At 42.5% G+C, this 15791-nt stretch overlaps 1 protein-coding gene across 1 annotated transcript; it reads right to left on the reverse strand.

Annotated features, from left to right (window-relative positions):
* Positions 1–2216: 2216 nt before the first annotated feature.
* Positions 2217–15530, reverse strand: wdr26a (WD repeat domain 26a). Its single transcript, XM_034115597.1, has 14 exons — positions 14904–15530; positions 13886–13985; positions 13118–13174; positions 11210–11346; positions 10034–10131; positions 8901–9057; positions 8425–8563; positions 8202–8342; positions 6912–7031; positions 5795–5940; positions 5415–5493; positions 5088–5217; positions 4485–4679; positions 2217–4179 (listed from the first exon to the last, which is right to left on the reverse strand). The coding sequence occupies exons 1-14, from the start codon at positions 15185–15187 to the stop codon at positions 4157–4159; spliced, it is 1806 nt and encodes a 601-aa protein (XP_033971488.1). The 5' UTR covers positions 15188–15530; the 3' UTR covers positions 2217–4156.
* Positions 15531–15791: the final 261 nt, after the last annotated feature.

Below are 15791 nucleotides of genomic sequence, written 5' to 3' on the forward strand. Positions count from 1 at the left end.
GCTCTCTCCGGCCGCCCATAGGCAGGCGGGGAGAGCCCTCCAACAATGCATGGGGCTTACTGCGCACCATGTTTCCCGGGTCCCTAAGGAGCACGGGAAGAACGCAAGTGCACTATGTCCCCCACACTCACACGCTTACCTCGTGCAGAGTGTGCATGGACCCTAGTGGGGAAGGCGGGGAGAGTCCTCCAGCCCTGTATGGGGCTTACTGCGCACATGGGAAAACATAAGTGCATTATGTCCAGGGGGGGGTCAGATACCTACTGACCCACAGCCCCTCCCCCTCACCAGTCCTGTGTTGCCCCAGCAAGCACAGACGGTGAAAAGGAGCCAGACATATCCAAGAGATAAAACCTTATGAAGGGGCCTGGCGTAGACTAAGACGCCGCCGTACATATGTCCTCCACACTCACGCCGTTGAACAAGGCTGTTGATACAGCCATACCACGTGTAGAGTATGCATGGACCCCAGTGGGGAAGGCTCTCCCCGCCTGTCCATAGGCATGTGAAATGCACTCGCAGAGCCATCCTGTCAGGCGTTTCTTGGACAGAGCTTTACCGGTCACACCATCCCCAAAGCACACAAACAGCTGTTCAGTGCACCAGGCGAGGTGTGTTTTCTGACAACAACATGCCGGCTTATACCGGCTGGGCAGAGGTTCTCTGCCCAGCCTGCTGCCTGTGGGAGCAGATGGGCTGCCGCGCTCCGCCGCCATGGTCATCACCAGGGGGAAGTCCTGGCGGACAGACCTGGGCGGTGGACTTCCATGGATGCCGGACCCGGAAGTGCCCGACAACGAGAAGTCCTCGTCATCCTCCTCCCCGGCAAACGGAGCCATCCGCCCCGCTGGAATGGTGAACGTGAATGGCACCGCCTCTGCCATATCCTGGTGGAGGTGGTGGGGATCAGCGCCCGCTATTAAGCCAGGGCACGAAGGACAGGTATGATAACTTCTTTCTTCTTCTTTCAAACGTTTTACTTTCCTCTGTCAGGTGTTGTCCTGCTCGCTGAAGAGAAAAGGATGACAATCAGGAGGCGTAGCCGCCTTATACTGTGGGCCTGCACGCGCATTCACGTAGGCTCGCCCCGATTAGCCGGCTACGTTTATGCAACTCAGTAGGTGAATGCTCGCATAGCATGGTTGAGAGTAGTACCCATAGAGTCCAGTAGAGGGCGGAGCCTGTGTGAGATATAACCCGGAAGTGAGTTAGCATTTTACCACTACCGGTTCCCTCGTCTCAGAGTCAATGGGATTTCTCCATAGGATTTTGGAAAATAGCTTGAAATAAGGTCTGTGGTTGACACCCATTTAAGAGACGGATCACGTTTTGTTCCACGACATCAGCAGTGACCCCACTGGTGATTTTTGAAGAGTTTACGTGTCTGAAAAACGATGGTTGTTAACAAGTGGCTGAAATAGGACTACAGAAGTTGTCGAGGACGTTGTACGTCATTACGCCGAACACGTAAACACTCCTCTAAGTTTGTTTGCCCCTGTTCTGCTTGAAAGCAAGTCCCTGCGCTCTTGCAAACTGTTAAAACAAACGCTTCAACTTGTACAATTTTGAATCTGTATTTTTGAATATCGATCTTAAGTTGGCGTGACGTTGAAGTCGTGCGGCCCTGCTGTACTCGGCTGTAGTTCCTTTATAGCATAACGTTAGCATTTTGCTTCTGACGATTAGATTTATGATAAGAAAATTATAAAAGTAGGGTAGACATGTGGAGATTATCCGGCTGAACAAAACGTGCATTTATCAAACAGGTTCGTTTTCCACAGACCTTATTTCGAGGTATTTTCCAAAATCCTATGGAGAAACCCCATTGCTTTTTTGTCGAGGGAACCCATGCGCAGTTTACTTCCGGGTAAATACGTCATCCCGGCACCACTCCATAGAAGCGCGAGTGTTAAATAGTGATGTCACTATGTTACAGAAGTAAAAGAAGTCCAAGGGAGGCATTTCAGGCAGGTGGGGGAGTGTGGGAGAGAAACTCCCTCTGGAGGGAACACAGGGATTTTAGCTTTTGCAGACCATTTACATACACAAAAACACAACACACCACAAAAAAGGGACAACTCCAAAATGCATAATAGGGTCTCTTTCATTGGCTAAAGTCAACTTTAAAAATGAAGCTTTCAGTGGCTGAAACAAAGAAACGTCCTTGAACGCAGAAACCTGCTCTACTAAGTATAAATCAAGTAAAGAAAGGTAAATTACATTTTAAAACCCTGAATTCTTTATTTAAAATATGCATACATAACACTTCTTCTACATACAATACAGAACAGTACAATCACTTTTTTTGTAGAAACACATTTAAAACGTAAAATGGTTTTCTGGCAGAAACTGCCTGCAAGCAAACTAAGTTCCTACTGTGGCTTCTTACAGCGAGAAGCCAGAAATACTCCGATAAACAAAGAAAGTCACTAGAACACCACGTCTCTGAGTAGATCAAGTTTGTGTGAGTCAGACATCTATTGTTGTGTTCCTCTAGCGTGTGTGTTCTGTGATGGAGGCGCTGCTGATGATGAACAGGGTTCCCACGCTCTTGCACTTATCCACTTCAAAGCCTAAAAAAAATAATATACTGTTGAAGCGGTTTGGAAAAAATGTCACGAAATGATCCATTTTAAATATCCAAAATGTATGTTTGGCTTCACAGTTTGTGAATTTCAGTCAGGAAAATTTGGTGTGAAGCTCTGAAAGCTTTCTGAATTTGACAGTAAAAGAAAACCGCATGGGAACTCTGAACACACCCGACATCCTGCCACTCTACACAGCCGCATAATACATGCCATAACAAATAAATATACAGCACATCATAGAATATCATAGTAGGCAAAATTGCTCTTTTACACTTCATATTTTACAATTGTGTACAAACGTGTTTTGTTACAGATCCATCAGTGTTACTGTGTGTGTCAGCTCACTGGGGTGTGTTCAAATAAAAGGAGAAGGCTGGCAATTTATTTTTTATTTTTAGCATAATTCAATCTAATGTAGAGACCAAAAATAATAACTGTATCTTCTAGGAAGTTTTGTGTGTGTATCAACGCCTGATATGTATTATTCCTTCTGTATCAGAGTTGCACTGGGTAACGTATTCTTCATCACCTTGAACACACACATTGATGGTTTCTGCATTCGATTTTTTAACAATATAAAATATTATAACACCAGCCTCATCTCTAAAACACTTCACACTGAGCCGTGATGTTGAAGGTAAAGCAATAAATCAGAGTGTCTCTTTAAACATTATATCTCCATTTGTAGTAAATCCAAACAAACACCATTAAACTCAGAACATGTAACTAAACCAAACCAAGTGAAATGCATATGCTGTTTGTAAGCAGGAAAAGATGAATCAAAGAGTAAATACTGAAGGGAAAATAAAGATACAAATCCACTGATGGCATGAGGGAAACTACAGAGATCCTCTGTGTTGACAGAAGATCCCTTGAACTCTACAGGTTTCCACACATTAGCTGCTGCTTACTCTCAGAAGGCATCGACACAGCGGATTGAAGAGATAAAGCAGGACGTATGAAACATGCTCATCAAACTACTCCCTCTGGCTATGAGCAGAAAGAAACGTGTAAAATATACATTGCATGAAAGAAAAGACAAGGATATTAAGATTCTCTTCAAGTGGGTGCATCCATCAAATGTTTGGATGGTTCAAATCTCTAAATAGGTTCTGCAGGTGAGGAGGGGAAGGGGTTCTGCTGCTTAGTGTGAGCAGCTCATAGAAAACAAACCTAAAACACACCGTCCACAAGGCGCCGCTATGTCACAGCCTAGCACAAGTCAGTAAACTACTCATGAATAAATAATGTAGTTGATAATAAATAAGAGCAGGTTGGTGGTCCTGGGTGGTGGAGAGGGAGAGGAGGAGGAGGAGGAGGAGGAGGAGGAGGAGGAGGAGGAGGAGGAGGAGGAGGAGGAGGAGGAGGTCGAGGTCGAGGTCAGAGCTTCATGTGTCCGGCTCTGCTCTGGATGATGTGCCTGCTCTGACATCTCTGTGTGGTGACATCCTGACATGCAGCACCGCGGGCCGTCTCCAGGAAGCTGCTGCCTGACGACGGGAGCACTTCCTGCTTCATCAGTTCAAAGAGTTCAGAGTCTCAATGCTCCTCAGGCTCAGCGCACACCATCAGCTGTCCATGCTGCTACAATCTGACGGAGCGGGAGACAGAGGGGGAGACGTCGTCATCATCATCATCATCATCATCATCATCATCCTCATCATCATCATCATCATGACCACCACCACCACCATCATCATCATCATCATGACCACCACCATCATCATCATCATCATCATGACCACCACCACCACCATCATCATCATCATCATCATGACCACCACCACCATCATCATCATCATCATCATGACCACCATCATCATCATCCCCACCATCATCATCATCACCACATAATCACCACCACCACCATACACACACTAGTTTTCGTGTTCTTACCATTGAGGCCGTCTGCCTCCTGGACGTCCAGGAAGGGGGCGGGGCCCCAGATGCGGACGGTCCCGTCGTCAGAGGCGCTGGCCAGCAGCCCGGGCAGGACAGGGTTCCAGCTCACACAGTTGACGGTGCGGGTGTGCCCCGTCAGCTCAGCGATGGGCAGCTCGCTGCGCCGGTGCCAGATGTAAACTTTGTGATCTGAGGAGGGGCAGGACAGGCTGTCAGCTGATTGGAGTTTCACTCACTTAAATCATCACTAGCAATTATGTACATGAAAATACGTTTTCATGTGGAGTACTGCTCAGGATGAACATTGCTTCACCACAGTGATGAGATGAATGTTTGGCTGTATGTTTAATACTTGGGAATTTCTAATTCAGTAATTCCACACCATTTTTTAAAAAACTTTTAAACTTTATTTTTAACTGAACATTTCAGTGTCAATTTGTGCCCATTGACTTTATTGAGCATAGCCCACCCAACACCAAAGTGAAGGGGCTCTGTTAGCCCTGAAGCTAGCAGCAACAACAGCTCTAGCTTCAGGGTGGGCCACTGACAGAAAAACAGCTTTTCATGCAAAGACCCTGAAACATGATTCTGTCTTGCCTTCGCTGCCACTAGCGATGAAGTCTTCATTGTGCCCTCCGAAGCCGGAGTGGATGGTGTAGAAGCCCTGGGTCACGCCTTGGTACTTCCTCACCAGCACCCGGTCCTGCAGGTCCCATAGGTGCACTCCCTATAAACACAAAGACACATTTCCAAACCTAAATCTAACCAGCTGAAGTTCAAATGAAAGGTAGGCATATTGTGGTGCTCCTAGCATTATTATGGGTTTTATCGAGAGTCTAAGTCACTGGAACATGTGTTATGATTCAAGTTGATTTATACAGAATCTCCTATTTAAATGTATTCTAATATGCTTAGGTAGCTCACCTGAGTTGCGACATTGAGCAGAGCTAACCGTCCGTTTTTGGAAACAGTGAAGGACATTATGGGGTGGTCCTCCTGCACTCTGCAACCACAGAACACACACATCACTACAGACAGAGTATTGCACAGGACGACTGCTTCAACACAGCAGAACAAATAGATTTGTCACTAAAAATGCATGCATTAGTAGGTTCATATATATATGTGTATATTTGTCATGTACATATTTGTATATGTACATGATATATATATATATATATATATATATATATATATATATATATATATATATATATATATATATATATAATATCCACAGGAAAGACGTAGAGAAAGAGAAAGAGGCTGTTGATTTTCCACAGAGCGGGCTGCTGGGGACTCACATGTTCCTGTCCGTCAGATCCTCAAAGTTGTATCCACGAATGCGTTGGTGTGTGTCGGATGCGAGCATGGTCCGGCCGTCATTCAGACACCACAGGCACTGAACCCGGACCCCTTCCCAGGAGTCCAGCAGGTTCCCATCCAAATCCTGCAGTCAGGAGCAGACAATATGCATTTTTTTAAACATAGGTACATCACACATAATTTCATATTTTACCTAAGGTCAATATTTTCAGTAAATGTATCAGTTCTTAAAAACTGAAGACATTGTGCAACAGCAGGAAACATAAGGCCCAACACATGTTCATTTGAACATTTACAACTTCCTGTTAACCATGTGGCATTGCTTTTTGCCACATGGCCTCCACTGATTATGGTTCGTAATATATGTAATAGTTAGCATAGCATTAGCTTGTTTAGAAACTAGTTAACTTGTCACATAACACTACACAACAGCCAACAGTTAAACGATGAACCTTATTAGCTATCAACTAGTTAGCTAGCTCTCACCATTTAGTCAAATAGCTGTCAATACAATTTAAATCCTGACTTACAAAAGTGTCCCTGCCCCTACCTTTCCCTGTTGACAGTCCAGTTTAATCAAAATATTTCGAAATCACTACATTAACAATTTGCTACACACTATATTGAAATTCATGTGTAGTGATTCATGTGTCCTTGTGCCTCCTGTGTGTTCTCAGTATGATCTATACTTAGGGGAAACCAATAGAATTAGTTTAGGGCGGGGTCTAGGCAAAACGTGTTGTCGCCATTGTAGAATAACAACACACACAGTCTGGAAACCTTCTACAGACACTTTGAAGTCTGGAAGATCTTTGTATAGCTACATACCTGTAAAACGCACAACACTGCTCTTTCAGTACATTATGACTCCTCGTCCATCTTGTAAGCCAGAAATTACACATTTCCCATGACATGGCTCACTTCTCAACTACAGTGTGTATCAGAATGTCATTTAAAATACATATACACATTCAAGCAGCATGTAGGCAATGAAAACATCCGTATTAAGCTTCTGTGCTTTACACACCTTTATAAGATATTGTGTGTGATGTAATTGCAGTGTATGCATAGTACCAAGTTGTGAGAGATACTCACACACTGGTAAAACTGGCCCCTCTGGCCCCCGGTGACGAAGCGTTTACCGTCGGGGTTCCAGGCCACGCTGGTCAGGCTGTCCTCATGAGACTGACTCATCTTGGTGCGTAACTCCCCCGTCTACAACACAGAAGCCAGGAAAGAGAAACATGAATCAGACAACACACTGAGAGCACATCTCTCATCGGGTGAAACTGTTCCCCCTTTTCTCACTGCAGGTTGGCATGGGTTTGGATTAAATGCAATGAGAATGCAGTATACTGTACCTTAGGGTGGTCCTTAAAATTGAAAGTCGGAAAGTCTAAGCTCCAACCCCCAGAATTCATTCTATTAGTCAAGAAAACTCTCCTGGTGAATTTGTTCCTCAACCTGACAACATTTACCCCTCCCTCATCAACCTTGAAGTTTAGCCTCAGTTGCAGCACCGTGGCTGCCCAGGTCGATGAGGGAGGGGTACATGTTGTCAGGATGAGGAAAAAATTCACCAGGAGAGTTTTCTTGACTAATAGAATGAATTCTGGGGGTTGGAGCTTAGACTTTCCGACTTTCAATTTTAAGGACTTCAAGGTTGATGAGGGAGGGGTAAATGTTGTTGGAATTTGAATAAAATTCACCAGGAGAGTTTTCTTGACTATCATAACAAATTCCGGTGGTTGGAGATTAAAAGAAATCAATTCGAAAATGTACATGGCACTAAGGACCACCCTACTGTACCTGCATTTACAGGGCCCAGGTGCCTTATTAATTCAAAAGTAGAATTTAAAGGAAAGGCTCACATTTTTCAAGTATGTATTAATACAAAACTCTCATACATATCTGAACACTAATCGGTATTCCTTGTGCTTATACAAGTAGTGAAGTTAATCCTTCTTAGTGCAACTACACTGAAAAATATTTCCTGATTCTGTGCAACAAATTGGAACCAAAGCAAGGCTTAGGGAGTAACGGGTTACATGTAATAGGATTACGTTATCAGGATACAAATTAACTGTATTGCCTTGCAGTTAATTGAAAAAATATGTAATCAGATGAATGGTACATTTGTACAAATTGGGGATTACCAGCAGGATTACAATGTTAGTAAAAACTCGAATACAAAAAAATAATTTTCAATTCTAAATATCTTGGTTTCAAATGTTCTAAGGTCTAACGGAACGTAATTAGGTTACATTACTTCAATTTTTAGATAAGGTTACTTATTACTAACTAGGTAAGGTAACGGAATACATTTTTTAAGTAACCGTCCAATCCCTGCACACAATCTAGACAGCTGACAGAGAGAGGCTGTACCTGAACGTTCCACAGCCACAGTTCAGAGCAGTCATCAGGTCCACAGGCGATCAGATACGCATCATCAGGGCTCCACGCCAGGTACGAGACCCCGTAAGCGTGACCCTCCAGAGTCTTCATCAACTTCAGCTGCTGGGTTTCCTGTTGACCAACAGTTATACCAGTCAAAAATCACATTCCCCCTGCTCTGAGGTGACATTGATCATAGGTAACTTTTGATTACCGTGTCCACGTGCCACAATATGACCGTCGTGTCTTTTGACCCAGTTGCCAGTTTTGTGCCGTTGTTGGAGAACTTGCAGAACCAGACTTCATTGCAGTGTTCAGTGAGGATCTGCTGAGTGTAGCAGGGGAACTGCTTCCTAAAGAGAGAGATAAGGACACACGCACAGGCAGGCATCAAGTACCAATATTGTTATAAGACATAACGTTAGTGTTTATGGTCAGATACAAGGGTTTGCCAATAATTGCCCATTTTCAATTATTGCAGACTTGATCAATTCTATTCTCAAGGGCAATAAAACATGATTGGAACTTTGAATATGAAGATGGTTATCGAGAACGTTCAGTGGACTTAATATTGTTTCCACCCAGACAGGAAACCAATTGTCCCAGAATAGTCAACGACAATCAAGCTTCAGAACTGGTTTTATCAAAGTGTGTAAATATGAGTGTGTTCCCAGCAGAGTGAGCGGGTACCGGCTGCAGGCGTGGTCCAGCAGCAGGGACACAGAGTCCAGCCCACTGTCCAGCTTGGTGTTGTGGTACAGGCAGCGCTCCCTCTGCAGCTCCACCGCCTGCTTCAGGAGGGTCTGCAGGCGCCGGGGGGGCAGCATCACCGAGGGGGGCAGGTATGCTGCACACAAACACACAAAGAGTGACCAACAGGAAAACATATCAAAGATTGGACTTAGATTCAACACACATCAATTATGGCTGGGTGATTGATCGACATTTTATTTTGAGATATGACTCAGAAAAAGCGATACTTCTATTATTCCAATACATTGTTTAACCCTGGTGTTGGTTAAATTACATAACATTTTAAAAATGGGCCAAAATACAGAGGACCTATACACATGCGTTGGTGGAGAGGTGTGTGAAGTGAAGCCCTCCTCAGAGGTGCCCAGGAGGTGAACTGGCCCCTCCCCAGCTACCAGCCCACACTCTGTGTTTTGGTCTGATCTGGACTCGAACCTGCAACCCTTCAGTTCCCAAGCCAAGTCCTTACAGACTAAGCTACTAGTCATGATATGACAGCTACAACTGTATGTTGTTGATTGATATAAGTGTGTGTCTTTACCTGGCTTTCATACAGTAAAATCAGGTCATATTCTAAACTAACCAGACCTGTAGCTTTTCTATTATTTGCCTTTACCCACTAAATCAATAAGCCCACATTACTGATGATGATTTATCAAATGATCATTGTGTAAATACTTGGTGAAAGCATCAATGGTTAACCCTACAATGTCGAAGCTGTCCAGATATTTGAACATTTTCAACAACCACCATGAGGTTTTACCAGTATGTGATCCATGCTGTAAATATGACCCAAGACAACGTCAATGTCAACAATTACTGCTCTGTGAAAAGCTTCTGTTTGGTTTCATACAATCCATTAAAGGAGAACGATGTAAGTATACAAATGACTACATGATGTTTGAAAATCATATTTTACTGACAATGTTATCGAGATAATAATACTGTACTAAGATCATAATGGCCAATAGTACATAATAAGTGATGTAGAAAGCAGTTGATTTTAGAAGAGAGGCAACATTATAAATAATCATTCTGCACTGTTAATGCTGTTTAAAGTGTGCACTCACTCTGCAGCTTGTCCAGCAGCTTGGTGCGGGACGCCGTGCCTTTGCCCTCCCACTCTGCTTTGGCTCGCAGGTCCTCTGCATGACTGCACATCAGGTACCTGCAGAACACAGAAGGACATTACTCAGCTGCTCACACACTCACAGCTGCAGACACACTCACAGCTGCTCACACACTCACAGCAGCAGACACACTCACAGCTGCAGACACACTCACAGCTGCTCACACACATGTATCACCTTGTCAGCGTATCCTTCTGGGCCGGCCCTGTGCTACAACTCATTACAAATACTCCCTCTTCACATTTACTTCCAAAAACCAGCAGGATGCCTGTATTTAAAGATGCTCTTTTTTGGGTTCACCCCAAGCTAACCAATCAGTGCAGAGTGGGCTCTGGTTTCAAACAGCATTTTTACCTAGAAATGCTAACGGGGTAATGTTCACCCCTCATTGAAACCGCTGTACAATGCTGTGCTAAACCTTGGCGCTTCACCTGGTTGCCTTAGCAATGCCTTTTGTTTAGACAGCTTGTTACGAAGGCTGTCATATCACGAGCTAGATTTGATAGATAAGGACATAAACACGAGTGAGCGAGAATCGGGAAAGAGCTCAACGGTCCAGTCTCAGGCTTCTGCTGACAGCGGCCACGCATCTCACAGCAGCTGCAGTGTGACGGGACCAGAGAGCGGTGCGAAACACATGATTCTAGTTAGGCCATCACATTAATTAACACAAACATTTCCCAGATTGGGATCAATAAAGTACTATCTTATCTTATCTTATCTTATCGTATTAAGCAATCTTATCTACCTGTTGAACTAGCTAAACTAATTAGAAGTATTTAAATTCTTCAGTTTCAATCATTTGTAGATACAGCAAGCTGCATGAGACATGCATTTAAATGAGTTTTAATAGTCAAATGTTTGTTTGTAACCCACAGTTCATGGATTCATTATAAAATGTATTTAAATGTTTGGATATTTTGTTACTTTTTATTTAGAGAAATAAAGGGAAAATTCACAACTTATCTGGGTGTACTGTGCTGACAATTGTGATAGGGGGTAAAAATGTAACTCGGAAACATCGCACCACATTACACATTGTAAGTAGTGAATACTCTCTGAAAATGATAACCCCGCTCCGTGGATATTCAGTGAGAGCTCCCTGTGTGGACTGACCCGCTCAGGACGTGGATCCGCTCCGTGTTGTACTTGAGAGGAGTGAGCTCGGCTCGGAGGACCTGCAGGGCCTCCAGAACCTTCCCGTCCTCCAGGTACTCCAGGTACTTCTGCTGCAGCAGCAGGAACTTCATCCGCTGCTCAGGAGCACAAGAACACAGAGCAGAGAAGACATCAGCACAGGCCAAGACCTTTACCAAGACAGAAGGTTCTAGAAAACCAAGGTGTCTTTACCAGCAGACGATTACAGTGAGTGTTTATTTTCTATTCAATTGAAACATTGTATTTGGTGATTTTGTATGATGTTGTCATTCAAACTCAGTACAGAACCTGTTGTTCTTTACACTAGTAATGGAACACACTGGCTTGGAAGAGCAATGACCTGAATGCTTCTTTTGCTAGAGGTATACAAATATACAAATTACTCCTGGTAACATGATATTTGGCAACATTTTCATCTAGTATCGAGTATCTAGTATATTTTGAATATTTGGAGATGATTGGCACAAAACTGCCTTTGTTTGTCTGAAAAAAGGGAACTTTTATAATGAAAACTGCCTCAATCTAGTAAAAATAACCTACAGTAAATTGAGAAAAGAAGCAGTAAAACATATCTTTAAGTGTATTTGATTACAGATGTATTTTGTTACTGTTATTATTTATAGGATTGCTTATTTTAAAATGTCTTATATATGATCTAATTGTACACAACAATCTGGATCACGAACAGCTGCCCTACCATTCTGAAGCTCTTTCTTTCTGTGTTAAATCTAGTTGTAAATCCTAAATGCTTGCAGATAGCTGTAATGGGTTAATGTAATAAATCTAATTACTACACAAGTAGCATAGAACATCTTTAAACCCTGCACAGAAACGAGAAGGGATAGAGGTTTAAAGGGGGCCCAGCAGCTCATTGTTTTAAAATTGATTGTAACATTGTAATCCTGCTAGTAATCCCAAATATATATATTTTTAAATGTACCAGTATTAAGATTTCTTCAACCCTTAGATGCACGAGTGACTGGACCCTACACTCTTCCATAAGTGGGTCAAAAAGGACCCGTATTAGAATAATATGTGTTTTTATGCCATTTTTGTCATTTTGGTTAAGAAAATCACTTGTATAATATTTAGTATTATATTTTGGTTCACACTAGAAATATTTTATATTTAATTTTATATTTCTTTTTTATATTTTGAGAGAATGCATGCGGGTCATTTTTGACCCACTTATGGAAGCTTGGGGTAGTAATACAAAAACTACAATTTCTTAAAATGTAAATTTAAAATTTGAATGGCATGATATCCAAAACATGTTTTTTGAGGAATAGCTGGAATATGAAATTATAAAAAAAATTAATTACAAAGATACTTCAAGAAAACCACCTCACCGGCTCAAAAAATACCCACTTATGGAAGCTTGGGGTAGTAATACGAAAACTGCAATTTCTTAAAATGTAAATTTAAAATTTGAATGGCATGATATCCAAAACATGTTTTTTGAGGAATAGCTGGAATATGAAATGATAAAAAAATGTAATTACAAAGATACTCTAAGAAAACCACCTCACCGGGTCAAAAAAAGACCCACTTATGCATCTAAGGGTTAATGTAACTGTAAAGGATTACCTTTTTTTCCACTACTCCCCAGGGCTGACGATATACACTGCCTGGACATGCTTGATATGTTTGCTCACAGCAGACATATAATCATTTATAATCATCATGTATTCAAATTGTTTTAAATGTAGTACTGACATAGGTTGAACGCACTAATAACTGGTGGTCTCTATTATTTAGTCGGAGCTTCGTGCCTCTGGCTGCAGTGTTTGTGCACCATACATGACATGTTGATGAGACAGAGCATAGAGACAGCAGAGTGTCACTGATCTGAGGACTGCTACTCACCACTATAGCACTGGGAGAATGCATCAATGCCTTCAGTTCATTCAGGTCACTCTCAGCCTGAATAAAGAAAGGGGGAAAGTATAAAGAACACGAAGAGGGACAGGTTTCACAATCAGAGGTGGGAGAAGTACTCAGATCTTCAATTTAAGTAAAAGTAGAAATACCAGATTGTAGGAATACTCTGTTACAAGTAAAAGTCCAGCATTCAAAATGTTAAAGTAAAAGCATAACAATATACTAAGATTGGTATTATATATATGATATGTTTTATAATGATTGATCATGAAAGTGTTCTCAAAGCTGGTAAAGGTGCAGCTAGTTGTAATGACTTTGTATACTGCAGGGTAGCTTGTGAATTTACTCCAGGTGGAACTAAAGTCTGATTTAACACTTGATTATAATTCGCATCCAAATATGCAAAGTAACTAAAGGTATTAAATAAATGTAGTGGAGTAAAAGTACACAATTTACCTCTGAATTGTACTGGAGAAGAAGTACAAAGTAGCATAACATTGAAATACTCAAGTATCATAAAAATGTACGTAAGAACAGTACTTGAGTAAATGTACTTAGTTACTTCCCACCTCTGTTCACAATTAATGAACTCTTAAACCTAGACAGTCACTGACTAACAGATTTGAAGCACTGTAACAATCGTTTTCTGGCAAACAAGAGTTCCTACTGGGTCTAAATTGAGTGCTTAGATTACTGCTATAAAAAACTCAAAACAGTATGGATTTTCATTTCAGAATATAAACATCTCTCCACCTTGTCCCACTCTCCTTCCATGACATGGTTGCGGAACTTGGTGGCGGAGGGGTGCTCCAGTCTGCACCCTGACTCCTGCATCAGGAGGTCCACCGTCTGACTGGGGACATGAACGCAGCGGAGGAGAACCAATCAGCATCATGATGACCTGGAACTCGCTCAGCACTTATCATCAATTTCAATACTTGTCTTGAAGTCTTTTCATGTGACCAACTGATATATAACATGATTTAGACACAAACTTATGAAAGAGATACAAAAAAATGTGGTTTGAACCATTCCCATGCTTTTTGAGTTGATCATTTAGCCGACAGAAAATGAATGGTTGTTTGTACCATTATAATCTGTGATTGCAGCTTCTCTCCGTATCATTTAGAATCTGTTTAATATCACTGTTTTATGTTCAGGCCTGGTGGAATGACACAAACACATATTTTAAGAAGTCAAATTGAGCTCTAAAAACTGGTCTTATATTCAAGATGTTCAGATATTCTACAGGCTGAAACATGACTAATTTAACCAGAAAGAAATCACTTATTTATTAAATAATCAGGAAACTAATACTATTTCTGACTTCCTGTATCCTTCAACAGGTCATCTTATCACAATCTAACTATGTGCAGAATTCAATAACATGGAGTACAAACTTATTTAAAGACTGAGATTCTCACCCAAACTCAAAGCCAAACTCATTTTTTTATTGTGTTGAATATATTGACCAGTCTTTATTTAATGGGCCTGGCGTTCTATTGTGTTGAACAAACAGGAAGCGAACTAACAAAAGCAACTCCATAGAAAACGTAAATCCTGTGCCTGTCTCATCCACTGGGAGCACAGTCCTGCAGTGTAGAGTGCAAACAATGGAAATGCATTTGTTATGTAAAAGACAAATTCACCTACGAGCACATCATTGACATCGTATTTAATTATATTTATATTGTTATGGCTGCATCAAAGTGTGTGATGGTTCGGCAGAGGTGGGGGGGGGGGGGGTGATTCGGTTCTGTTTCTCACTCACTTGAGCCCCAGGTCGTGGAGATGCTGTCCGATGAGCCTGATGACGTCCTCCTCGCACTGAGACAGGCGCTTCTTCTTCCTAGTGTCCACCGTGCTGTTGCTGTTGTTGGACTCCGGCGGTGCTGACACTCCGTTGTTGTTGTTGTTGACAGTGTTTCCATTGTTAGTCACCGACTCCAGCCCGTTGGAGTGAGCCTCTCCGGTGGAGGACGACTCGCCGTTCTGCGCACCGTTTCGGCAGGACAGTTCTGAGTCTTGGTCCTGTCCTGCCCCGTCCCCCTGCATGTTACCGCGGGTTATGCGGGTATGTAGGCTATATAAAAATGAATGACAGGCGCAATGTGAGCCCGCGGGGATAACACCGGTGCTGCCGCCAACAGGCCCACTGACCCAGATGCAGCCCTGCCTGCCCTGCTCCCCCTGCGACCGACTCTCCGGGTCTGGAGCGGCGGTGGCGGAGACGGTAACCCTGGTGTTCGACTCGGACGACGAGGAAACAGAGATCCAAGTTATTCCGAGAGCCACATTTTGACGAGATTCGGTGTTATCTGGCGCTGTCAGGGAGCGTTAAAGCCGTGCTAAGTTAATGTGGCAGAGCTTGTTATTGTTGCTCTAAGACAGCTGCAGCCCTGACATACGCAGTGACGTCAGCGGAAATTCCTCCACGTCTTTTTGCGCGCGCTGCGTCGCCGCTAGGGGCGCTGTGCATCTCATTTAGCTTACCTTTAAAAATGGTGACCAAACAATGAACACATGAGCACAGACTAGTTTAAAAGATCAAAAAGTAAAATCAGAGCTAACATAAATTGCTCAATTTTCGTTTAATACATAGTTAAGCTCAAACACACTATTTTATGAACATAGGGTCACCTACTGAATAAAAAAAAAT

This window comes from Trematomus bernacchii, unplaced genomic scaffold (assembly GCF_902827165.1).
Source record: "Trematomus bernacchii unplaced genomic scaffold, fTreBer1.1, whole genome shotgun sequence".
NCBI lineage: Eukaryota > Metazoa > Chordata > Actinopteri > Perciformes > Nototheniidae > Trematomus > Trematomus bernacchii.